The sequence below is a fragment of the Dromiciops gliroides genome, chromosome 2 (assembly GCF_019393635.1).
Source record: "Dromiciops gliroides isolate mDroGli1 chromosome 2, mDroGli1.pri, whole genome shotgun sequence".
Lineage (NCBI taxonomy): Eukaryota > Metazoa > Chordata > Mammalia > Microbiotheria > Microbiotheriidae > Dromiciops > Dromiciops gliroides.
The window spans coordinates 35413084-35440617 of NC_057862.1; the positions used below are offsets into that span (position 1 = coordinate 35413084).

Below are 27534 nucleotides of genomic sequence, written 5' to 3' on the forward strand. Positions count from 1 at the left end.
CAAATCCAAGAAAAAAAAAAAGAAAGAAAGAACTGTGGAGTATAGATGCTGATTGAACCATATTATTTCTTTTGTTTTGGGTGCTGTGGGTTTTTTTTTTTTCTTTCTATTTTGAGGTTTTGCATCACTGCTCTGATTCTTTCTCTTGTAACAGGATTAATGCAGAAATAGGATTAATGTTATTATGTGTATATATATGTGTGTGTGTATATATATATCTATATGTATATGTATAGAGATATATAGATGTAACCTATATCAGATTACCTGCTGTCTAGGGGAGGGGGGAGGGAGAAAAATCTGAAATTGTAAAGCTTGTATAAACAAAAGTTGAGAACTATCTTTACATGTAATGGAAAAAATAAAATACCTCATACATAAAAAAAAAAACCCAGTATTTTTAAAAGCTAGAAAAAAAAAGAAGGGAAAGAACCATCGTTGAGAATAGAAGGCAGAGGATGGTAATGAATTACAGAGAGAATAAAAAACTAAAAATGCAGTTTTTATTTTGCTCCTGTTTTCTCTGCCAAGGAGAAGAGAAGCCTTAGACTGGGAAGATTAGGGCAGAAATGGCTAACAAGGATTTAAAAAGCAGGATACGTAGGTAGAAAGATAGCACCTAATTGTCCTCCTTTATTTCAGCTATAAGGTTCTGAAGAAATACATTCCAGGGTTTTGAAAATAATGGCAGATGTTATTACTGAATCAGAGTCAGTGATCTTTGAACAGTTGTGAAGAATAGGAGAGGTGATACAAGACTAGAGGTAGGAAACTATTCGGGTTTTTTAGGGAAAAAGGGAGAAGCTGGAAACTGTATACATGATGTCAATTCTTAGGAAAATTCTAGAATATATTGTTAAATGTCTGATTTGTTAACCATTCAGAAAAAGAAGTGGTCTAAGACTCAGAATATCTTTGTCAAGAAAAAGTCCTGCCAGACTAGCCTCGTTTTCTATTTTGATTGGGTTATTAGACTAGTAGATCATGGGAAGATCACATACATAGTTGTCATCAACACTTGTGATATGTCTTATTGTAGCCTTGTGGTTAAGGTGATGATACAGTTAGATGGATTTGAAACTAGTTATATGACTGAACACGAATTGTTGTTGTTCAGTAGTTCACTGTGTCCAACTCCTTGTCATCCCATGGACCATGGCACACCAGGCCCTTCCATCCTCCGCTGTCTCTCCAGGTCTGTCCAAGTTCATGTTCATTGTTTCCATCTCATCCTCTGCCATCCCCTTTTCCTTTTGTCTTCAATCTTTCCCAGTGTCGTGGCCTTTTCCATTGAATCCCATCTTCTCGTGTTGTTTCCAAAGTATTTAAGTTTCACCTTCAGTACCACCGCTTTGATTATAATGACCTTTGTCAGCAAGGTGATGTAGCTGCTGCCCAGATATGCCATAGCTTTCCTTCCAGCGAGCAAGCATCTTTTCATTTCATGGCTGCAGTCACTGTCTACAGTGATCTTTGAGCCAAAGAATATAAAATCTGACACTGTTTCTATTGCTTCTACTTCTCTTTGCCAAGATCTTGGGTTTTCTAATTTTAACTTCAATTCAGCTTTTACCTGCTCCTCTTTCACCTTCATCAAGAAGCTTCTCGATTCCTCTTCACTTTCTGCCGTCAGAGCAGTATCACCTGCATGTCCAAGATTGTTGATGTCTCTCCCAGCCACCATCACTCCAGCTTTTGGTACATCCAGCGTGATTGTTCCAAGCCCGCTGCTCTATCCATTGAGCCACCTAGTTGCCCTTGAACACAAATAGTAGTGTCATTGATGAGCTTCTTCTGATTTTAAAGATGATCTTTAATGGAGTCTCCTAGAGATCTGTTCCTCTTCCTTTGTTGTCCACCTTTTTGACTAATGACTTCAATAAAGGAACGGTTGGCAAGTTTTATCAGATTTTCAGATGAAAAAGGTTGGGAGGATAGCTGATACATTGAATGACAAAAAAAAAAAAATGTGATTAGGCCCTACAGATGATTCCTGGGCATGAGTTGTACAAGTACAGGATAGGAGCAGTCTGGCTCGATAATAACAGTTCATGTGAAAAATATCTAGGCATCTTGGTGGATTGCAAGCTCACTGAGTCATTAATATGACATGGTAGCCAAAAAAACTATGAAATCTTAAACTGTATAAAGAGTCATAGCATTCAGAATTAGAGAAGTGGTAGTCCCACTGTACTGTACCTGGTCAGACCCCGTCTGGCATTGTCCATTTCGTAGGGCCACATGTTAGGGGGGAAATTGATGGATTGACTAAAAGGGAGCAACCAGAATGGAGAAGGAAGCTAAGATCACGGCATTCCAGAATCATCTGAAGGAACTTGGAGTGTTTAATTTGGAGAAGATACGGGGCAGACAGCTTCCTACCTCAGATGGTCAGACGGGAGAGGTTAGATTTGCTCTGTTTGGCTTCCAAGGGCAGGATTACGAACAGTGACCAAAAATTGGAAGAGACATTTAGACTTAATACAAAGAAATCTTCCCAATCATCAGTTGTTCCACAATCCTGTAGTCATAGGAATATAAATTTAGCGTTAAACGGGGTCTTAGTCATCTCTTCAAGCTCCTTCACTTTATATAGGAGGAACCTAAGGTCCAGGGAGATGAGGTAATTTGTCCAGGAAAAGCCAAGAGTCAAACCCAGGCCCTCTGGTAGACATACAGTGGTCTGACCATTATGTCTTAGTATAGACTTTGGGACCACTCTGGCTAGATATTCTAGAGGAGTGGCCTGACCCCTGGGGATCTGTGACCTTGACCACGAAGAGGCAAAAGGCATGCTCCAAAGGGGTATATAATCAACAAGGCAGAGGGCGAGAAATGGCACAGCCACACCTATCTTCATTCCCCAACATTCCCCCTACTCCTTCCCTTCCCTTTGCTTCACAAGCTACCAAACCCCTACACCCCCTTCTGAGCCAGCCTTTGACCTCTCAGGTCAGATACAGCTTACCCACTGCCCAGACACCCACAGCAGCCACTATAGAGATTCTGATGGAAAATTTCCAGGTTCCTCACCCAGCATGCCCACCCTGCACTTCCCTGGTCACTGAGTGACTGCAAGGAGAGGACCGATTCAGTGCTCCAAGGCAGTGACTGGTTAGTATAAGGAAAAGCTCGCTTTCCCGTTTTCGTTATGCACAGGACAGAGTGAGCTCATGGGATGAGCAGGCATGGACGAGGTATCATAATACAAATTCATTTAAAACCATTTGATTCGTAGTAGCTGTTTGGTGTGCATTTTCTCAGGCAAAAGATTCTTCTTCTAGATGACGGTCCAAGAGAATGTTTGACAATAAAAAGGGTCCCCACACCAAAAAGAGTACTATCACACCACAGAGTACAGTGGAAAGAGCTCTCAGACTGGGAGTCCTGCCTCTGAAGAGCCGCATGGCCCTGGGCAAGTCACTGCACCTTTCTGAGCCTCTGAGGATAAGTCTTGTATCTTGTACCCAGTGAGATTATTGGAGGAAACTGCTTTGTGAGTTATTGAATGGCATGGACACCAGTGGTCAGCCTCACGCTGTGCCTGCACCCTCCTGTCCCTGTGCCTTTGCCAGTGCTTATAATGCCTCTCCTCCCACACACATACTCTCCTTCAGACCCCTCCTCAGGCCTCATCAACTCTGGGCAGCCTTTCCTCATCTCCCTCCTTGCTCTCAAAGGCAATCTTAATCTCTCCTTCCTCAAACTTCTCCTAGCACCTTGCCTGGATCTCCACACACAGTACGTATGTTGCACAGGAGATGGTTGCTACCAAAATTATTACTCTTGTATCTTTACTTCTCCTGACTTACCCCAACTACTCTTTCCCATTTGAGGATCAAGAAAGATGGAGTTCCTTACCGATAAAGCTTTTCCCTTTTCTTTGTCTCCCATCCCTCCTGTCATTATTATTTGTGCTTATGCCTCCTTGTATTGACTTCAGAGGGCAAATTCCTTGAGAGTAGGATGCATGTTATATCTCTCTTTGTATCCCCAGCATCAAATAGAGGACTTTGCACATTTGTGGTTCAGGTGTTTCAGTCATGTCCCAGTCTTTATGGTCCCATTTGGGGTTTTCTTGGCAAAGATCCTAGAGCGGTTTGCCATTTCCTTCTCCAGCTCATCTTCCGGATGAGGAAACTGAGGCAAACAGGGTTAAGCGACATGCCCAGGGTCACCCAGCTAGTAAGTGTCTGAGGGTGGATTTGAACTCAGGGAGATGGGTCTTCCTGATTTCAGGCTCAGCACTCTATCCACTGCATCGCCTAGCTGCCCTGCTGTCCCTGGATGGGTTCAAGCCACCAGCCCTTCAGGTTGTGCATAGTTGGCCCTTTATAAATGTTTATGGAACATTGAATGAAGGATCGCAGTGGTTACTGAAACGTGGGTATACGAGATTCCACAAATGACCTTCTTATATCATTGTTTCTAGAGATGGCAATGACTGTTCTGTTTCTGACAAACGTCATCTCGTTTAAAGCATGAATCTCATCGTTGTAATGAAGTGGGCTTTGTCCCTTGTATCTTGTGGCTGAAGGAAAGTGCTCCCTGGGCTCTTCTGCCTGGTAAACATAGGCCAGGAACCAGAGACATGTGCAGGCCACCGATCCACCAGGAGTGGGAGTGGTGAGCCTCAAGCAGTCCTGCTCTGTCTGTAAGGATGGGCTCTAATGTGACCGTGAAGTCCAAAGATAAGTCGTGTTCCAGTGTGACTTTCCATGACACTATGATAAAAGCATCTTGTGTGTGCCTGTTCTGGTTCCATCGGAGGAAAGGAAGCCACTTGGAGCTCAGATGTGTGTGCCCCAGGGTGCGCTTGTCATTGGATTCGCCGTGCTTTAGGCCACAGCCTTCTGTCGGGAGTAGACACGATGTTATTTAAGTGCACACGCCATTTTTATGCTGTTGGTTGGTTTGACTCCAACGTGATTTTCCATTGCTCACAAAGTAAAGCATTAATCTCGTGAAAATAGCCTGGAATTTAGAGCTAGAGGATCTGGTCTGTTTGACCGCCTTTGCTCCTTGTAGCCGTGGAACTTTGGACAAGCCCCTTTCCTGAGTGGCTCTCGCTTTTTGTTTGGTTTGGTTTGTTTTGTTTAAAACATGTAAAATAAAGAGTTTGGTCTCTAGCTGTACCTTCTGCAATTATTGGCTGGACTGAAGGAAACGTCATAATAACGTAAAGTTTTAATAACTAGTTCTACATGGTTATGAACCCACTATTTCCACATAGTGCCAAGCAGTGGTCTTCTACAGGAGGCTCTAAAACATGACTGTCCTTTCCCAAAAGAGATACTGGGGACAACAGTTTTGTGGGTTAATTAGCTGAGGTGTTTGGTCAATCCACTCTTCTGATTGGTATATTAAAGCATTTGCAGTTATCTCAAAAGAGCTGTCAATAAATTGTTACAGTGGCAGCTATTGTTCCTCTAATAAGAGTAGAGTAATGATTTTGGCTGACTGTAATCTGCTATTTGACACCATAAACCACCTGGGGCCTTCTTTGGTGCTAATGCTTCCAACTTGGGGAAAAACAAACCCATGTTTAAAGATGTTCTAATCCTGGAGATATTTTTGTTAACTAGTTTCTGTTCTCAGTTTTTAAAAATCCTTTGCCGTGACGATTACACATTAATTTCATATGTTTCCTTATTTCATACTTTCAAATACATCATTTTCACCTTCTTTGAAAGAAAGTTTGAGAAAAATATACAAAGACCAGCTTTGCTTATTTTTGTTGGCATTATGTTCTTTCACAACAAAAATGAATCTGAATAATGGAACCCATTGGGTATAAACATACAGACCTGCAACCAATCACATAAAAATACTGGAATCAACTCATGCAGGTAAAAATGTCTACATACTTAACCTAAAAAGGCTCAGGAAAATGGAATTTTAAAACTAATTTTAGTTTTGCTTTTATGGCCCGTGCAAGCTTCGAGGATCCAGCTCCCTCTCTCACAGAGGAGTTGCATGGCCTCAGAGCTTGGTTGCCTCTTCCCCGTCACTGCTCTAGGGCATCCCAGAAGGACTGGGGTGATTCTCAAATGCCCATACAAGATTCTTAGTGCACACTCAGCTCAGCTCTCCAGCCCTGAGCAGCATCCAGAAAAGGACCTTGTGATGACAGCTGTGCTTGGTTACCTGTGGGACCAGCGGGTTGGTGTGTAGGAAGACTGTTCTAAATCGACCTCAAGCATAGGCACTCTACAAACAAAAAGCAAAGAAGCTTCTCCTCCTCCTCTTAGCCCATGAGCCCTTCTTGTTATAAATGGATGTAAATACAATGTCCCAATAAAGTCCTTGAGTTTAAATTTTGTTTTTAGTGCGGTTATCCGTGAAATAATTTCAGAAATCGTTTATTCTTCATTTGGTTTAAAGAGTAGGGTTTCTATTTCCAGGGTGGCCTTATACTGTGTGTGTGTGTGTGTGTGTGTGTGTGTGTGTGTGTGTGTGTGTGTGTGTGTGTGTGTGTGGAGATTAAAAGCCAAGCAGTGGGACCTGGCTGTTTGTTTTTTTTTTCTAGTGTGTTTTGTACTATGGAAATGACATTATCTTTTCTTTCCAGTGGTCTTCCTCACTCACAAGTTCCTTCTAAACCCTAGGATCCAGGGACAGCTAGGTGGCTCAGTGGATAAAGCACCAGCCCTGGATTCAGGGGGACCTGAGTTCAAATCCAACCTCAGACACTTACCGTTTACTAGCTGTGTGACTCTGGACAAGTCACTTAACCCTCACTGCCCCATCAAAAAACAAAACAAAACTAAAACACGCTAAACCCTATGATCCTCTAATTCTATGAATTTTGATAGATGGAAAACCCCAAATACTAGTAATGGCTATTAGAAAGCACCATACAACTCCATTGTCATGTAGATATTCCTTACCCATATTCAGATATGCTATGGTTCAAATCACAAGTAATAACATAATAATATACAATGTAGATTGAAATAAAACAATATAACTTGAAGTACAGACAATAAAAAGTAGATTTTACACAAGTGTCATCTCTACTCACCCTCCAGTACCAAGAGATTCAATCATAATTCATTCATCAATGTTCCAAAGTAATTGCCTGCTTCTGCATATTTACCTCAACATTTTCAAATATAATTTAGTTTTTCATATCGATCTGAGCAGTTGTTCCTAATTGCCGGGAGAAACAAAAAGGACTTTCTTCTGTGTCATTATAATGACAAATTTTGGCCAAGGGAAGAGTTGAAGAGATGTGGCTCCCTCCCTTTGGGTCCCTCCTATGAGCTTCAGGTGATGACAGATCATACTCATTTGGGTAGAACTATCCCTTTTTTCCTTCTTTTTCTTTTCGAATCTTTGTTACAAGGAAGAGTATGCTGGGTGGGAGGAAAGGAAGGCTCTGTTTGGAAATGAATGCTATAAAATCACAAAGGGTATCAGCTCTTTAAAAAGAAGGTTTACTTTGCTGTCAGATTTTAAATTGAATTGCGAACTTAAATGGATCCTCAAGGCAGAACGTGTTAGACACAGAACAGTCTGAAGCGAACTTGATCAGTGGGCAAATGCACATCGTTGCAAATGACATGGCAAGCCTTCTTTACTCTTAAGTTCTTCTTACAACCTGTAAATTGGTTACATGTTCAGGAAAGAGTTTTCAGGGATTATCCACAGTGAACAGTATATTTCATGGGGTCAAATTTCAGCCCTTTATTCAGAATCGCTATGGTATCGCTTATATTAGTGTAAGAGGAAATCTAGTGTTTGGATTTGACTGAGGGGGGCAGGGCCCTTGGCTGGAATTTTGACTGTCCCTGACCAGAGTGGTGAAGGAGCCATAGTGCCCGGTCCTGAGGACAGGCCCAGTAAATGCCTGCTGCCTCCCTTACTTCACCCCTTTGGGCTCCCTATAATGAGCATTTGGTGAAAAGCGAAGTGTCATAAAATGTGAGTCTCATTGTTTCACTCTCTGGGGCCCAATCTCTGGCTACTCCACAGAGAGTCTCCTGAGGATGCCCAGCCTCCTCTGGGGGTTTTCGGCAGAAGCCCTCTCAGTAATAACCTAAGCTTCGGTATCCCCTCTCAGCAAGCAAGTGCCGTGTAGCCCCCAACCCGACTTATTGAGAATTTGTCACTGATAGATGTTTAGTCCCTTCCCTGAAGAAGCCACTCTCAACCTAGGTGCACGCTGGCCTTGCCTTCTGTTTGACCCTGCAAAGGCTTCCAGTCGCTCTAGTCTCAAATTACAGTGAAACCTGCTTTGGAAGACCACCCAGGGCTGGCTCCACACAAAAGTGATCTTTCTGACAGGTGGTCTTCAAGTACAGGTGGTCTCTTAAACAGGTTTCTCTCAGTGGGCAAGTTTTTCCTGACATTGAGGTCACAATTGCCTTCCCTCCCCCCTTCATTTCTCATGAGAAAAATAACCATCAAAAGTGTGTTTCCTTGTGACAGGTTTGCAGGTACAAGACAGTGTCAAGGTACTTTTCACAGCATAAAAGTAAATGAGAAGTTTTCTCTTTAAGAAATGGTAAAGTACTTTAGAGCAAACTCATTTTTAAGTCCAGGTGTCCCCTGACTTTAAGAAAAACCACTGTACTAAAAACATCCCAAACAGATCAACTAGAGGATAATTACTTACCTTCTTCAAAAAAGGAGTCTGCACTTTAAAAAAAGATTTACAGTCATGTCCTTTGCATATTAGTTTTCCTACTAAATTTAAAGTCCATTTCAAAAATCTAATCCTTGAGGAACATATTTACTATATAAAATAAGGTTTACCTACACTGAGCATTTCCTCCAAGATTGTCTATCCCAAAAGAACCCTTAAGGAGCCCATAGTCCAACTCTCATTTCACAGCTGAAAAACTGAAGCCCAGAAAAAATTAAATGGTTTGCTCCAGTTCCTTCCATGACCGGAGGAGAGCCTGCTTTGGTATCTGGTTCTCCTGATTTATCTCATTGTGAACCACTCTTTCTCTCATGCTAGATTGCTTTACTCTCTGGCAAAAATAGGTCTCAAGCACCCAAAGACTAATGATGCATTTCCATAGCGTGTGAAGGCTTCTAGACAATTCCTTTCCCCAAATACTATGAGGTGGGTTATGCAAGTGGCATTGGACCCACTCATCTCATCACTCACTCACTCAGGCTCCCATAGCTACTGAGCATCAGGGCAGAGAGCAAGGACTGCGGCTCCTGACTCCAGATCCGAGGTCGTGTCCCCTCCACCATGCTGCCTCTCATATGACAAGCCATTTCTCATAACAGTTAGCAATAGCCTTGAGTAGGGCTTTGGTATCCCACTCCTTGGATGAAAAGCTAGAGAAATTTCCTGGAAAACAGATCAAGTTAGAGGGCAGCTAGGTGGTGCAGTGGATAAAGCACCGGCCCTGGATTCAGGAGGACCTGAGTTCAAATCTGGCCTCAGACACTTGACACTAACTGTGCGACCCTGCACAAGTCACTTAACTCTCATTGCCCCCACCAAAAAAAAAAAAAAAAAACAGATCAAGTTGGTTGGCTGAGTGAATCCCAGTGAACACCCATTTTATTCTCTTACATAAATTCTGTTAGTGATGCTTAGGGTCAGATAGCCAAGAACTAAAAAGTCGGGGGCCTCCTATTTGTTGTTCAAGGGGCCAGGGTTTGTTTAGACTTCCTTCCTCCGACCCCATAAGAATTTAAAAGGCTTTCTTTGTCCAAAGGGTTCCCATGGAGAGTATACTCGATAACCTTGAAGAGTCGTTTGTTCCCACTCCGTGATCTAAGGTGCCAGACCCCCTCCCTGCTGCTCCATTAGAGGCACCTCTTGAGAAGGTCTGCAGATCACTGCCTATAAGTTATAGGAAACTACAGGATGTCTTGGCTGCTTGTCTTTGTTCTGTGCTGGTCTGTCCACTAGAATGGAAGTTCCTCGTGGACTAAAGCTGTTTGGTCTTTTTTCTGCACGTCCTCAGCGCTTAGCACAGTACCTTAAAGCAAAAGATTCTCAGGATGTGGAGGTAGGTCACCAGAGGCTTGGTCACACAGGTTAAAGTCAGGGCTTCGTTACTACCTAGAAGATAAATTCAATAGGCAAGAGTCAAGGTGGGTGCATTTAACGATCATGAACCTGAGTCTTTGCAGCAACAGAGCGAGCTCTCAAAAATGTCTCTAGGGTGAAAACCCCTTTTTGTTTATACCTGGGTAAACCCCTTGGAATTCTGGGTATTCACTTCAGTTCAGATGTTTATTAAGCACCTGCTGTATGTCACACCCTGCCTGCCCTAGGTGATGAGAGCTGCTCCCATCATGGGCCTTCCCATCACGTGGGACAGAACACTGTGCAAACAGCTTTCATGTTAAAAGCTCACAAGTACATTGTGAGTTAAGCTTCTGAGATGCTTTCCTTAAACACGGCAGCCTGGGGAAGGCGTCAGCAGGCTAAACACCATGGCATAGTCATAAGTCATAAAAGGCACAAACCCTGCTGGCTGGTCAAGAGACCTCCAGGGTACTTGGTGTATTACTTTTTCTGGTGGGGCAATGAGGGTTAAGTGACTGACCCAGGGTCACACAGCTAGTAAGTGTCAAGCATCTGAGGTCAAATTTGAACTCAGGTCCTCCTGAATCCAGGGCCAAGTGCTCTACCACTGCGCCACCTAGCTGCCCCAGCGTATTACTTTGTGACCAAGACTTTGGGGTGTTAAGATGCAGGGAGGATAATTGCCAAACTTGATCAAATGAAATGTTTTCTTTCTCTAGGTCTCTCAGCAATGCATCAACGTGTAACAACCTCACCTGTAGCAACTGCTCAGAAACTGTGCATATGTTCTGTTTAAGCAACAAGATCAACCTTCTTAATGGACCTTCTGATCCACCAGCTGACGGTATTGTAACGCTCAAGTAGCTTTTTGACAGGAAGTTTCTCCTTGAGTAAACATTGGCAGATAGGGCAAGACTCCTTCCCTTTTCTCAGAAAGAATTATGAAAGGCACAGGTTTACAAGGGGCCAGCCAGTGGTACTGACATAATCATCAGATCCTGAAAAAGCAGGTCCTCGGGTCCCCATGAAGAAGCCAGCGGCATCATGCAAATGCTGCAGGATGTAGAGGCTTTCAGGCCTCATCATCAGTGCCGCCTCCTCAATCAGACCCTTCTGCTGGCTCCTCATGTACTAGTCTCCAGCCGCCCCCCCCCCCCCAAAGGAACAAGCTTATACCCGCTCTGTATCCTCTCACACACACACACACACACACACACACAGAGCATAAGCTCCTTGAGGGCAAGGATTATTCTCCTTTGGGTCTTTGTATTCCCAGCAGTGACTAGTGCCTGGGACATTGGCCAGGTAAAGGCGCTATAGGCCAGGAAGTCAGGGGGGTGGTGAACGGGAGCTAGCAACTAGGCAGGCAGTTACTGTGGCAATGGGGCCTGGGGCCTGGGCAGCAGTAGGAGCCCAGCATCGGTGAATGGCAGGCTCAGTGGTAGGTGCTAAAGATAGAGAGACAAGGAAACGAATCCTTCCTTCCTCCTCAGGCTTCCATGGCTGGGGCTGAGATGGCTGAGGCAAATGGCTGCATGGCACATGAAAGATGGGCTGGTTCAGGACCAGCCGGCTGGCGCAGGCCAGGGGAATTGGCACAAATTCACACTCAGTCCCAGTCGGGAGCTTCAGGTCACAGGGAGCTCCCTTCTCTAGGAGCGCCGCCCAAAGGCGCTGGTGGAGGTGGAGAAGAAGCCAGGGTCAGGAGCGAGGCAGCTGGGATGGATCAGGTGACCTTGTCTGTGAGGAAACACCCGGGCCTGTGCAGTGTGCAGAGCGCTGGGAACGATCAGGCCAGAGTTCTGGTCAAGAGGGGACTTCCTTGTACCACCTGAGTCTGTCGCCCCTCATCCGCCCTCCCAAGCCCTCCCTTTCTCTGGACGGTTCTGATGGCCCGGGAGCTCTTCTTCACGCCAAGCCTGTCTCTCTCTCTGTACCTTCCAGACATTGTGGCTATTTCAGAACAGGGCTCATGCCTCTTCTCCATGATGCCCCCCTGCCATCCCGGCCCCCATAGATCTTTCCTTCCCCAGGATAACAAGCATCACAGCAAGGTCTCCCACTGCATCTGGAGCCATCTCCAGTCATCCTGATGTATATCCTGCCACTGGACCCAGATGGCTCTGGAGGAGGGAGGGAGGCTGGTGATTCTGCACAGCCCTCCCCCGCTTCAATCCAAATCACTGCAAGTCATGACGTCTGTCACCGTCCTCTTCAAGGACAAACAGCACACTTCACTGATTTCTTCAGGGCAGCTAGGGGGTGCCATAGTGCATAAAGCTCTGGTCCTGAAGTCAGGAAGACTTCTCTTCCTGAGTTCAAATCCAGCCTCTGATACTTCCTAGCTGTGTGACCCTGGGCAAGTCACTTCACCCTGTTTGCCTCCGTTTCCTCATCTGTCAGATGAGCAGGAGAAGGAAATGGCAAACCCCTCCAGCATCTCTGCCCAGAAAGCCCCAGATGGTGTCGTGGAGAGTCAGAAATGACTGAAAAACAACAGACCCTCTGCACCTCGGTCAAATAGGAGACTTCTGAAGATGCCGGGCTACTTTCTCTTCCCTCATGAGCAAATCAGCACGGCCGCCTCCCTGATAATGAAGCCGTCTGACTCGCAGGCTTTGGTGCATTCCCCTGCATTTGACACTGGGAAGCCCCTCCCTCTGTCCTTCCTCCCTCGGCTGGGGGCCGCGGTCTGGTGTCTCTGCTCTTCTTCTTCACTTTTCACAGTCTGGCTGTCTATTTTTGCACGCAGATGCAGAGTGGCATTTATACCCCAGGAAGAGAGGGCTGATAGGCCAGTTTCTGTTCCAAGGCCTTATTCATCTTTTTTAGGTTCTGTTTGTTTTTTATGTATAACGGTCCCGGCCAGCTTTGTACATGACAGTTCTTGAAGCGGTCCGGTGCTGGGCCTCTGCCATCAGGAAGCCTCAAGTCGGGATCAGAGCCTTCCTTTTCAGTCTCAGAACTACCTCCCAAGGTCCTTGTTGAGCATAAGACGAGGTCATGTTGGGAAAGCCTTTTAGTCCTTTTGAAGCACCGAAGAAATGATAGCTTCATTCCTGTGATGTGACTTCTGTGCACATTTGCTTTTACTCTTGTAATCTGGACGTGATTAGTCAGCACATGGGGGGCAATAACAAGTAGAACCTCCTCAAATAGCTTTTCTCCAAGTAGAGCAACGAGGAAAGGAAAAATATCATCCTGCTAACACTGTTGTATTCTGGCTGTGGGACCTGAAGTCTGCAGAGAAAAGTTATTCCAGCAGTCTTCTAATGCGACTTTAAGGCATACAAATAGATATTCTAACCCAGGGAGGATTAGAGGTTAAGTGCAAAACAAGGTTTGATTCATTCATTCAACACAAATGTACTTATCTTGGTGCACTCACTCAGTGGAGAGGGGAGGCTATAAAAGCAGCTGGGCCCCAGTCATTTCTCTGGGAGAGACCCCAGGGTCATCGTGAGGATAGCCCAGTGCTAGTTAGCATTATCATCATTATTGTTATTAGATGAAATAATAATTTGAGGCAATTTAAACGTTGTTAAAATGGAATGGTACGGACAGCTAGGTGGCTCAGTGGATAAAGCACTGACCTTGGATTCAGGCGGACCTGAGTTCAAATCCAGCCTCAGACACTTGATACTAGCTGTGTGACCTTGGGCAAGTCACTTAACCCTCATTGCCCCACAAAAACAAAAAACAAACAAAAAAAAGACATAAAATAGAATGGTAAAATTGCAGAACTGAAAAGGGAGTTTAGAGACCTTCCAGTCCTACCCATTCATTTTATTTGGGTTTTTTTGTTTTGTTTTGGTGAGGCAATTGGGGTTAAGTTGACTTGCTCAGGGACACACAGCCAGTAAGTATCAAGTGTCTGAGGCTGGATTTGAACTCAGGTCCTCCTGATTCCAGGGCCAGTGCTCTATCCATTGTGCAATTGGCTGCCCCCCCACCCATTTATTTTATAGATGAGGAATAGAACAAAAGAAGGGAGGTGACTTGTCCACAATCAACATCACAAATGAGGTGGAGTTTCATGAGTGAGGACTAAACCCCAGGCGGACTCGTACTCTGTGGGTCACTGTTAAAAGGTTCTGGGTAATTCATTCATTCCATCCATCTCACCTTCAAAAGTCAGTACCAAAATTAACTTCTTTGTGTTTTTAATTTCTATACATGTATAATTTTGTCATCTGAGTAGAGATTTCATTTGATTTACAAAGTATGGTAGTTAAACTAGAGAGGTATTTAATCCAGAACTTTATAATTTATTCTAATGTTTCATTCATTTAAGTGTCACTAAATATTTGTTTTTGAAAACTCATCTTGATTCTTAGTTGCCTGCTAACCTTGAGATACTGTGTGTAAAGATACCACTTTAAATTGCATATATGTATTTTCTTGAGTCAAGCATTTTTATCATTGAAGAGTGACACAGAAGCTTTAGATAATTTATGTGATGTTGGTGAACCTTTTAAAAGGGAGCAGAGAAGAAGATGCCAAGGAAAGGCAGCAGCCTCTGCGTCTGTGACAGTCGAGTGTCTTGTTTTGCGGTGAAGTGTTTGGAGAGTATTGCAGGGACACACTGTCATCCTGATCCACTGGGCTAAGCTTGCCTGGTCTTAGGATTGTTTTCTTGGTGCTGAATGAGCCCAAACCCTGGCTCCTGGGCAGTGACTGGAGAGCAGACGCTCTTCCTTCTTGACCAGTGATAATGTCTATTCTGATGCCAAAGGTCATTTCGATGATTTCTCCCTTTCTCATTCTGCTGCTCAAGACCTCAGTTCAGATCCTGCCCTGACCCTAGTGGCAGTGTGACCTGGCCAAGTCCCTTCACCTCTTTGGCCTCTGCTTCTTCACCTTAATATTCCTTTGTTAGCAAAGAGAAAACTCTGCTAGAGAAGTAAAGAAAGTGACTTTCCCAAGGTCACACAGCTAGGAAGCATCAGGGCCAAGTTTTCCAGACTCCAAGTCAAGTGCTTTTCTTGTTTAGCGACTTGAGATTCGGCTCCCCTCTGGCACCACCTCCTCTAACCCCCCCAAACCCTTTTGGGGGCTGACCGACAGCAATTATCTTATACTTTCTGCATACTGCCCTGTAGGTGAAATATCTTCATCTGTCTGCTCTCTTACTCTAGATGGTGCAGTCTTCAAGGACAATGGCCTCCATCTTTTCTCTCTTTGACCAGCACCTAACTCTTCCCCTTGCACATTTAGGTATTTACTAAATACAGATAAATGGCCTAGCTGTGGAATGTGAGAGCTACTCACCAAAATACTGAGGAGTGGGCTTGAGTGTCTCCCAGAACTAGGCCTCTCTTTTTTTTTTTGCAGGGCAATGAGGGTTAAGTGACTTGCCCAGGGTCACACAGCTAGTAAATGTCAAGTGTCTGAGGCTGGATTTGAACTCGGGTCCTCCTGAATCCAGGACTAGTGCATTATCCACTACACCACCTAGCTGCCCCTCCCGATGGGCTTTTGTAACAGCAGCAGGCTGCTTGGGACACGGGAAAGCACAATGTAGTTCCCCAGATGTTGAATATGGAAGGACTTTTGTTATTTGGTCAGGGTTTAGGCGTTGTTGTGGTGGTGGCTGTTCTTCCTAAATGACTATGTTGTAGAGCCTGCTTTGTTTATGCACTAAAGGGTCCTTTAGTTTTTGGCAGGGGTAGCTGAATGTGCTGTTTATTTTTGTGCTGTGGTTTAGTAAACTACTATCCCTACAAAGTATCAATCAAGCCATTTCCTAAAATGTGTTGCTAGATCTTATAAGGGACAAAGAAATAGTAAAGGGTAGTAGCGGGTGACACATGGTCTGTCTCTTTATCACTGACTGGCCCCGTGCATATTACAGAGTTGTAATCTTTCCATTTCCAACTCTTGTACATTTTGGTGAAAAATAACCTGAGAAGGAAGTGTCTAGTATTTTTTTTGCAGGGCAATGAAAAAAAAGTGACTTGCCCAGAGTCACACAGCTATTGAGTGTCAAGTGTCTGAGGCTGGATTTGAACTCAGGTCTTCCTGACTCCAGGGCTGCATCACCTAGCTGCCACCCTAACATAAACTTTCAAATATAGGCAAGGAGAATTTCCAAAGGCTCTTAAAAAATAATGGGGTAAGAAAAAAAAAAAAGAATGTGGGAGTGGACAGAAAAGGGGCAGCTCTGGGGAATGTAAACTTCTCAAGGACAAGAACTGACCATGAGGAGGCTAAATCTGGAGACATTATAGAAGAGATTCCTGCTCTAGTAGAGGTGTGACTACATGCCTTTTCTTTCCACTTTGAGATTCCCTGATTCCTATTTAATCATCTTGAGGTCAGGTTCCCCCAGTACTTGACCCTGTTCCCCCTGCTAGCTCAGGCAGTTATGGCTCCACTTTGCATCAGAGGTCACTTGGGGAGAGCACCAAGCTTTATGGTTAAGTGAGATGGCAAACTTTAGCCCCTCTCTCACCCCATTTCTGGGTGGCATCATTTATCTCCTAAGTCTAGGAGCATGATCTGTCTGGGTTTATCTACCTAATCTCTCGACTCAGCCCCTAACAGTATCAGAAACTGCCCACCTTCTTTCATACTACATGTCAATCAACTTCTATCCCCTTATGAGTAAGGGGGAGAAATTGTACAGTCTTGGGAAGGGAGAGAGGGGAGTCTTTTCTGTTAAAATATTTACAGTTCAAAAAAAATTTTCAAAAATTCAAATAAAATATTTGCAGTTCATTAAAGAATGTGAAAAATCCAAATAAATTACTTTTTTAAAAGAAGGGCCGAGCCTTTGGGGGAGGCTGTTAATCCACCTTTGGTGTCTCCTTTTCACCCAACTCTCTCACCTGGGGCTCCAAGAAGCTGTAGTATGCACAGTGGCCACAGCCCAGTAAGATTGCCTTGGCATACAGACAGAACCAGGTTGAGGGTAACCAACAGCCTCAAACCTGCAGGTGAGTTGGGGGATGTCTACACTAAGCCCATGAAGACCTCCCCCAGCCCAGTGGGTGAATGAGAACAATTTGTTCTAACAGCCATGAAAGGGGCTGAATCGGACACTGTGGGATGCTTAAGGCTTGGTCAGACATCAAAGATTCCCAGGTCATCCTGTGCGTCCTGGACCATCAGCAGTCATCCTGACTTTTGTCCTGCCCTGGGCTTGGATGACTCCAGAAGGGAGAGTGAGGCTGATGACTTTGGATAACTGCCTAACTTAAATGCAGTTCATGGCAAATCGAGACATCGACCTGTGATGTCCCTGGTCCTCTTCAGAAAGGAAAAACAACAAGGGGGCTGATGGGAAGTGTCATTTTTCCCAGTTGGGCAGTGGAGAGGACGAGGATGGAGTGCAGTTTGATTCCAGAGCAAGCAGCCAGCCAAGTGTGAAGGAAGACCACAGCTGGATATGATCCTGAGCAGACGAAGCCTTCTCTGGCTCACTGACGGGTTCCAGGTGGGATCGGCCTGGGCAGGATTGGCTGCCCCCCTGAGAGTCCTACCTGGCTGGTTGGTGGCACTCATCCCCCAGAGTCTTGTGCTCTCTCCAATCCACTTCTTTGCTCTCTGTGCTTCTGCCGTGGATCTTTATTTCCAGATAACAATAAGCTGGTTTTATTGTGTTTGGAGCAAATGTTTGCTATCGATGAGTGGAGCATATTATGGTGAATGCCTGGATGAAGAGGCCTACATTTCACCATCAGCCCGGATAGCAGCTCTCAGCTGGAGATGAAAAAGGGGTTCAGACCCTGAATTTGTGCTCCTGGTGTAATAGAGGGAATGCACAGCTGTGGTTTTACCCACTGTCTAGTCTCTACCTGTGACCACAGAGGCAGAAGTAATGACTCAAATACAATAAAACAAGTGTGGGATTCCCCAGAGCCTCTTCCTAAGCCACCTTTAATGCCTCGAACTCGGGAGTTCCTAGCCGTGGTTCAGGGGCTGATACTTAGCCACTTCCACCAGGAGCTAACAAGCATCCTCTGTCTGCTTTTCCACTCACGGCCTGTTGAAAGGTCAGTGTCCAGAGAGTGAGGGAATTCAGGACCTAGGGGGATGATTCCCTACTACTCTGGTCTTGACTGGGCCCTCCAAACCTGCTTTCAGACTTCTTGCTGGTATGGCTCCCCAATGGCTAGACCTCTGGTTTTTCCTTCCTGTTCATCACCAGTGAAGCCCTGGAGTAAATGAAGGACAGTTTTGGGTGTAGGAGATCCCTCCTCCCCTGGAATGTCTGCCAGCTGTGTTTGATGTCATCCCAACCTCATCTTTCAGCTTCTCTGTTGGCTAGAACCTAATGGGTAGGCCTCCCTTCGGAAATCTTAGGGGCAAGACAAGCTGGAGACATAGGGCCAACAGCTCTTTGGCTGGGGCATAGACATAACTCCCAGTGTATCTGCTCACTATATCATTACTTATTTCATGTTCCTAAATTATCACTATGAGTCATCAAGAAAAGACAAAAATCTAGGGGCAGCTAGGTGGCGCAGTGGATAGAGCACTGGCCCTGGAGTCAGGAGTACCTGAGTTCAAATCCGGCCTCAGACACCTGATGCTTGCTAGCTGTGTGACCCTGGGCAAGTCACTTAACCCCCATTGCCCCGCAAAAAACAAACAAACAAACCAACAAAAAAGAAAGGCATACAATCAAAATAGTTCTTTTTAAATGTTTTTGTCCTTAAAGGAATGAGCTTTGGTCATATGAAAATTTCAGTTATACAGTATAGCTTCATCCCTGAAAAAATCCATTACTGTATTTCTCATGTAAATAAATTGAGTGATAATGCCATCTAAAATGTAAATTCTTTTTATTGTTTTCTGTGCTGCAGTCATACAATTGCTGAAATTTAAACAGTCATGTACAGGGAGCATCTGTTTGAGGGGGGGGGAAACACTTAATCTAAGGAAGTTTACTCATCAGGATTTCCCTATGTCAATGAATCAAAAGTCCAATTCATTCTCAGATAGGACTTTGAAGTTTTGCAAAGCAACTAGACATTCATAATGTTCATTTACTTGGGACAAAGCAATATAATTGTTTATTGAATGACTATAACTTTACAACTTTTTCTATCTTAAAAAAACTTTTTAGTATTCAATAGGTCCTCTCTCTGTTTTACACAATTTGGTATTCACAAGATGACTTTTTGATTTCAATAAGATTTGACACATCTCCTTTAATTCTTCACCATGAAGCAACACACACTCAAACTGGACCTTTAAGCCATACATATGGTCCATTTTTCCAAATCTAGTCTTGAGATGGCCCATAGGTTATCAGTGAAGTTTTAAGTCAGGTGCTACAGTACTCTACTGTTCAATAAACCCAAAGACTCCAGCTTCTGGGATAAGAACTCACTATTTTTCAAAAACTAATGGTAAAACTGAAAAATAGTATGGCAAAAACTAGGAATAGACCAATGTCTTATACCATATGCCAAAAATAATAGGTACGTGATTAAGACATAAAGGGTTTTTTTTTTACGCAAATTAAGAGAGGAAGGAATAATTTACCTATCACACCTATGAAGAAGGGAAGAATTTATGACCTAACAAGAGATATTTTTATTACATTAAATTTAAAAGGTTTTGCACAAACAAAACCAATACAAGCCAGATCAGAAGGAAAGCAAAAAGCTGGGGACACAATTTTTATAGTCAGTGTTTCTGATAAAGGCCTCATTCTCAAATAACAGAGAACTGAACCAAATTTATAGAAATACAAGGCATTCCCAATTGAGAAATGGTCAATGGATATGAACAGGCAGGTTCTCAGATGAAGAAATTAAAGTTATCCGTAACCTTTTAGCAAAGATGTTCTCAATCACTCTTGATTAGAGAAATGCAAAGTAAAATAACTCTGAGGTACCCACCTCATACCCTGTCAGATTAGCTAATATGCCCAGAAAAGGAAATTGATCATTGTTGGAGAAGACTGGGGAAAATTGGAACACTAATGCATTGTTTTTGGTGTTTGTGAATTGATCACAACCATTGTGGAGAGCAGTTTGGAACTATGCCCAAAGGGCTATAAAAACTATGCATGCCCTTTGACCCAGCAGTACCACTAATAGGTCTATATCCCAAAGAGACCATAAAAAAAAGAAAAGGATCCACTTGTACAAAAATATTTATAGCTGCTCTTTTGTGGTGGCAAAGAATAGGAAATTGAGAGGATGCCCATCAAATAGGAATGGCTTGACAAATTGTGGTACATGAATATTATGGAATACTATTATGCTATAAGAAATGATGAACAGGCCGATTTCAGAAGAACCTGAAAAGATTCACATGAACTGATGCTGAGTGAAGTGATCAGAACCAGGAGAACATTGTACACAGTAACCTCACATTGTGTGGTGGTCAGCTGTAATAGAATAAGCTCTTCTCAACAAAACAATGATCTAAGACAATTCCAAAGACTCAGGATGTAAAGTGCATCCTCATCCAGAGAAAGAACTGTGGGGGCAGCTAGATGGCACAGTGGATAGAGCACCGGCCCCAGAGTCCCGGAGTCCTGAGTTTCAAATCCGCCTCAGACACTTAACACTTACTAGCTTTGTGACCCTGGGCAAGTCACTTAACCCCAACTGCCTCACTTAAAAAAAAAAAAAAAGAAGAAGAAGAACTGTGGAGTCCTGAATGCCAATCAAAGCATACTATTTCACTTTTTTGTCTTTTTCTTTCTTGTGGGTTTTTTCTCTTTTTGTTCTGATGCTTCTTTTACAACATGACTAATGTGGAAGCATTTATCTTTATCTCTTGGTTGAATTTCCCTAACTTTTTGAATCATGTGGTGTGGAGCAAGGTGAAGTCACAATTCTCCAACTCCATGTGGGAATTTATGGAATTCTAGGAAAATTCTTCTTAGTGTACTAAGATATACTACCATCATTCCTAGAGAATAGTCTTCTGGAAGTAACAGATCCACCAGACATTTAGGGTGAGTGTTTTACAGTCTGATGAAGATGCCCAGAACTCACAGGTGCACCTGGACTTGTGACAGTGGTTTTGTATAACAGGGAATGAAAAAGGGAATTTCCTCCATAAAAATTGTCATTTTTCTAAATCTTCAGTATTCCAGGATTTCTCTTCTTGTGCCCATTGCAAACGGCTTTTCTTCACACATGGTCAGCAGCTGTCATTGTATTGGTCTTCTCAATGTTTCTCAAACTTCAGGAAGCTTCTGCCTTCCCGTGAAGGGAATCGTCACAGCCCCTCCTGGTGCCAGGTCTCCCTGGTGTCTTTGCTGTCTTCCTGAGGATTCCTCTGTTTGATGACAACCATTTGTTAGTTCTCTGCGGTTCCAGGTCCATTGTGGGGATCTTTGCAATGCTGAACCTCTACCCACCAAAGGCTGCTTCGGTGTCTGACAGTCAGTAAAGTGTGGCAGGTACAGCTCAGCCCTTCTTTAAAGCCTCAGAATGAAAGCCACACTCAGAGGGAGCCATGACCGTGCACGTGTGTGCTGCACAGAGATCATGAGCCAAAGCTGGAGAGACGCCTGATCCGCCTTCTCTCATCCCAGGGCCCATGTCGGAGTGGGCCTAGGGTCAGCCCTGCCCTCAGGGGAACCGAGCTGATGTCCAGTCATTCTTTTTCCCTCTGTGCTGTCTTTGTCGAGCCTCCAAATGGCCCTGCAAGGCAGGTACTACAGGTGTTGCCTGATTTACAGGCGGAAGAAGAAGCCCTACGAGAACAAATGATTTACTAGGTCATGAAGCAAGTCAGTATCAGAGACAAGAGTTGAACCTGAATCTTCCTGACTCCTAACAAAGCTCCCAGGGCTGCCCTGTGTGTGTTAATCCCATGAGCCACAGACCTTTTAGCTCCCTGAGAGTTGTGGTTGCCAAATAACTTCACCATCTTTATCAACAAAACTGTTTTTTAAATCGCAGACTCATAATAATCTTCAAGGTCAATTAGTCTAAACTCTTCATTTTCATCGAGTTGTAGAATGACAGAATTAGAAAAGACTTCCCAGCTCCTGGCCCACCTGACACATGCCAGCAGAATCCCCAGATGCACTGGAACCAGATTAAAATGCCATTGGGAGGGCAGCTAGGTGGCGCAGTGGATAGAGCAACGGCCCTGGATTCAGGAGTACCTGAGTTCAAATCCGGCCTCAGACACTTAACACTTACTAGCTGTGTGACCCTGGGCAAGTCACTTAAACCCAATTGCCGTGCAAAAAAAAAAGCAAAAACGAAACAAAACAAAAAAAAAACGCCATTGGGAAATGTTTAACAAAATCAATGAAAACACAGCACAACATAGGTAACATTACTTTGTGGCCCTCACAGATCCATTTCTATGTGAGTTTGACACCACTGCTGAAGCCCATTCCCTGTCCACAGGGTCCCACAGGGTCTTCTGCAGCACCGCCCATAGCATGGGGTGCATGATTTTCCAAGGCAGCTATTTGATTTTAGGAGAGTTGTGCTACTTTTTCCTTATTTTGAGCTGAAACCACCCTACCTGTGACCTTTGACCTGTTGACCTTGATTCTGCCCTCTGGAGCTATCAGAAATAAGAATCTTCTTTAAAATGACAGGGTAGAACCAGATATATATAACAAAGTAATTATAACTCTGATATGATATGATTGTATAAGACATTGCAGGTTATTTCTCATTTAGGATTACTCTATAAGTCCCTCCTTTTGAGGAGTCTAAAGGTTTTGAGGTTCTAATAAACTCAGCAATAATTGTTAAGCAACAACTGTGCTTATTCAAGCTCATTTATTAAGCACTCTTCTAGGAATTGGAGAGACTCATAAAAGGATAAGACACAATCTTGCCCTTGATTAATCAATGAAAACTGAAGTGCCTGCTATGTCTCAGGCACTGTGCTAAGTGCTGGGAATACAAATGGAAGCAAAAGATGGTCTGTCCTAGTGGGGAAGACTTGGGGGGGGGGGGTTATTCAGTTGTTTCAGTCATATCTGACTCTTGTGACCCCATTTGGGATTTTCTTGGCAAAGATACTGGCCAAGGATAGTTGTCATTTTCTTCTCTAGCTCATTTTACAGCTGAGGAAACCGAGGCAAACAAGGTGAAGTGTCCAGGGTCACATAGCTAATAAATGTTTGAGTCCAGATTTTGAACTCAGGAAGATGAATCTTCCGACTCTGGGCTCAGCGCTCTATCTACTGTGTCACCTAGCTTCCCATGGGGAGACTACATGCAAACAATATATGTAAAGTTAACTATACCCAAGATAAATAGGAAAGAATTAATGAAGGGGAAGCACTAGGGATTGGGCGAAGACTTAAAATAAAAAATGGGGGTTTTAGCTAGGACTTAAAAACAAAATCCAGGGAAGGCCTAGGTGAAGTTGAGGGTGGAGAGTATTCTAGCACAGGAGACAGCCAGAGAAAAAGGGCCCTGAGCCAAGAGATGGAGCATCTTGTTCTGGGGCAGCCAGGAGGACGGTGTTCATGGATCCAAAGAATATATGTTGGGAAATAAGATGTAAGAAGCCTGGAGAGGTCGCAGGGGCCTGGGAGATAAAGGGCTTTGAATGCCAAACAGAAAGCCATTGGGATGGGGTGGGGGGAGAAGTAACGTATTGGGGCCTGTGCTTTAGGAAAAATTCACTTTCAGTGGCTGAATGGATGGAGAGGGACAGAATGGGGAGAGGTGTGAGGCAGACACACCCACCAGCAGCTATTGCAGTAGTCCAGGGGTGAGGGAATGAGAGTGTGTGCCAGAGTATGGTTGTGGTAAAGAGAGGAGAGGAGAGACGGTACAGAAGTGAACAACAAGTCTGGCAACAGCTTGGGACATGAAGGCGGGCTGTGAGCCCTGAGGGACTGGGAGGAGGTGTCACCCTTGACTGTAATAGGGTTTGGGGGAAAGGTAATGAATTGTTTGGGACATGCCAGCCGGACATCTGCCTGAGATGTCTGAAAAGCAGCAGAGACTTGGGGCAGGACAGGCAGGTTTCAGAATATCAGCCTAGACATGGTCCCTAAAATCCTTGCAGTGGATGAGATCACCAAGTGAAGAGGGCCCAGGCAGAGGCTGAGAGACACCAACAGCCCCATCATGTAACTTGTAGTCTGGTATCAGAATGAAACAGGCCAGTAACTAATGCATAAGAAGTGCACCTGAAAGGTACAAGACGGAATGCTTGGTGAGAACCCAGGGTGGAGGGATCGTTTGCCAACCACAGAGGCTGAGGGAGGCGACCTGGGAGAAGCAGCATTTGGGTTGGACTTCAAAGAGGAGATAAGAATCCTAGATGGGCCCGGGAAGATGGCCGACATTTCCAGGCAGAGAGGACTGGGTGAGCAAAGAAAGTGTGGGTTGGTCCGGACAGGGTCAACAGTTTCAGAGTGATGTGGAAGGAATATAATCTGAGATGAACGGACAAAGTAATGGTGGTCATAAATTGTGCAGGGCCTTGTATCCTGTGTAAGGAGTTTGGATTTTATTTAGCAGTCCATGGTCAGCCTTGACGCTCCTCAGGAAAGGTAACACCGCAAGAAAAAGAACAAGGTCTTTTACCTTTCAAGTTTCTGCTGGGAGAATTCCTGACCAAATGAGGGTTAAAGGCATTACAGAAAACGAGAGAGCAGTTTCACTTATACAGGATCAAAAAAGGCTTTGTCATAAACAGAATCAATGCAGCTAGTTTAAGAAGGGAAAATGTTGATGGGGAAAACTTTTTTTTTTTTTTTGCATTCTCTGATACCTAGAAGATGGAGAGAATTAACACAGATTGAAGACAAGGAACTAATAGGCTTCTTCTGTTCTCCAGACATCCCGAGAGACCTTTGTCCCTGTCTGTCCCCGTTCAGACGTTGGCTCATTTCAGGGTTACAGCCACTCACAGATTCTCTTTGTCCCTCTGTCCGGCTCTTCACTCTAGATTTGTATCTTGGTAACTGTAATGTTTCCTTCTGTAATGAATCTCTGAGTAAAGCTTTATGAAATCAAGTGAGGCTGTGTTATATGTAAGTGAGATTTTAAGGCCTTTTAGGCCCTGGGCACTGATATTTTTATTGTTTAAAAAACCTCACAGCAAAGGCCATTGTATTACAGAGGTTTGTTCACAGTCCTATTACAAGCAGGAAGAAATTACTGTATTTCTTTTTATATTCTGACATTACTGTTCTTTGCACAAGTAAAAGTATCTCCTAAGCAGCTTGCCCTTAGGAAAATTTAATAGGTAAAATGCAAACCTTGTGTTCTTCTATCTGCCTCATTAAAGTCACTCACTAGTATTTGCTCCACTCAGAATTAACAGAGCTTCTCGGGCTTGCCTGAACAGAGTCATTCCAGAAAATGTGCAGCTTAGAAAAAGTATGTAGAAAAAAATCACCAGTTCAGTGCATGCACTCCTCAAATGAACCTGGAAAGTGGGTGGTCTCCGGAGGTCAGGGCTGAGGTCACTCGTACTACAGCTGCCCATCTGTACCTGGCCTGGAAGAAACCACTCCTTGGAGCGGCTTGGAGTTTCTGGCATTTCCAATCCCTTAACCCGAAGGTAGAAACCTAAAACCAGTGCTCATCTTCCAAAAGGACATTCCTTCCACAACTTCCCTAGATGTCTTATGGTTCAGGCCACTAGAACAGAAGCTGCTCCAATGCTCCCAGGAAAAACTCCATGTAAAACTTGTCAAATTTCACTCCAAGCAGAAATGTGACGTGTATAGTCTCAAACCCAGGTGCAAAGTTAATTAAAATCCTGAAAGTCATTCCAGATAGACAAGTGGATAGCCTTACTTCCCCATCTTCACCGACAAAAGAATTAGCAGTTTCCCATAGTTTTGAAAAAAACAAAGCTGCTTTTTGCTGGTGGTAGAAATTCAATTTCACAAGTAGTATGGCATTGTTAGAAGAAAACATTAACCTCCTGTTGGGGGTTTGTAGCATGGCTCTGGGCTCCCACAGACCAGGTTTGGTCTTGGGGGCTGCCTAAGAAATCATTCTCTATTTGGTTCATATTTCTGCTCCCTAGAGTTTGCCTCTAAAGGAGGCAATCTCAAAACACAGCCTGAATATAAACTTGTGTCCTAGGTCTCTACCACTATGAGCCAAAAGCTCCACACCTCCTGTTCAGGCACCCAGAATTCTTTCTAAGATAGCCTCTGTGTCACTCCCCAGAGAATACAGAAAACACGTAAAGGATTCACAGCAGTCCAAAAATAACGGATACACTTTTCTCCCCCATCCTGGAGAGTCCCACCTCACCCCAAGAACACACAGACTCCAGCTTTATGAGCCTGCCCGAGGGCTTGGATTCTCCTTGGAAAGGAAACACACATTTATTTGCTAGACGGGCGGCCCTCTGACCTGTCACCTCTGTCCCAGACAGACATCCAGACTCATGGTACTAGCCCAAGGAGTTTTACTCCCCTGAGAAGGGAAACATATGGGGACTCCTCGATGGCAGTGTTCCTTCCCACCAGACCTTCACCGTCCAAAAAACTGAGCATAAAGCCTCTCTGGGACCCTGATATCCCCTAGGTTCCTATTCTATCATTCCATTACCCGTTTGTAAGTTCTGAATGCTAAGGTTCTCTGGCTGGGGCCAACATAGTGCGGTAGAGAGGCTGGGGAACTGAAACTTGTTCAGAAACCATCAAATCCATATACTTGCTGATGAAGTAGGAGAGGAAGACTTCACTCTAGTGAGCCCCGATTCTCCAAGTCTCTGGGCTTCCGTAAACGAGAATCCCTTCCTGGGGACTGATGTGAAAGGGCATTTCTCTCTTGGCTCGTTGCCTCCACCTGGAAATCACTCCAGGAAAGTTGAGTCTCCCACCATGAGGTCCTCAGATATTCCTGCAGATGACGAATAACTGGCTTGGGGGGTAGGAAAGTACACATATGACACCTTTTAGGTTTAATCTGCATCATTAACGTTTTCCCTGTCACCTTCTTAAGTCTAGACAATCAACAAAACAATACATCAAGCCCTAAGTTGTAGCATTTGCTGATTTCTTAAGTGTAAATGCTCACACTGAAAATTTAACACTCGGCTTTCTGGCAAGCTGATAGGAGCTGGCTCCAGCATATCCACCCCTTTCCAAGACAGTCATTTCAGAAGGGCCCCAGCCGCACCTGGTCACTCCTAACTCGGTTTAGATTTCTCTACCTCCTCACCAATGGCATTACCCAGCCCTTTCCTCCCTCCCCCCCTTTCTAGCTCCCCACTCCAGAGTCATGTGACCAGTAGGCATCGTCTCTGATCCTCCTGACCTCTGATACCTCTCTAATGTAGGAGCAGCAGATAGATCTCCACTGTCTGGGACACCAAACTAGGAAAAAAAACCCATGAGCTAACAGCAACGAAGGCTAATCTCTGGGCCCTACCCTCTCTCCTACCACCCACCACCCTTCATGACCCCCCCCCCAAGTCAGTGCCACATAGATCCAAATGACAGAAATTTGCTCTGGGGCAGTCTCTCTGCTGCAGGAGAGCTTGGCCAGAAGATTGAGGAGCAGCAAAAGTGGGGCTACACGGCACTACACCCCACCTGAAGGGAAGAACCCAGCACACGGTGTGCTGAAGCAATCCAGTTTCCCCAGAAGACT

General features: G+C 44.4%; 1 protein-coding gene across 1 annotated transcript in view; it reads left to right on the forward strand.

The window, feature by feature from the left end:
* SCAPER (S-phase cyclin A associated protein in the ER) overlaps positions 1 to 27534 on the forward strand; it is a 379320-nt gene that overhangs the window by 271584 nt on the left and 80202 nt on the right. Inside the window, 2 exon segments of the mRNA XM_043987611.1 lie at positions 10726 to 10813; positions 10815 to 10850. Of these exon segments, the coding sequence (XP_043843546.1) occupies positions 10726 to 10813; positions 10815 to 10850 (124 nt within the window).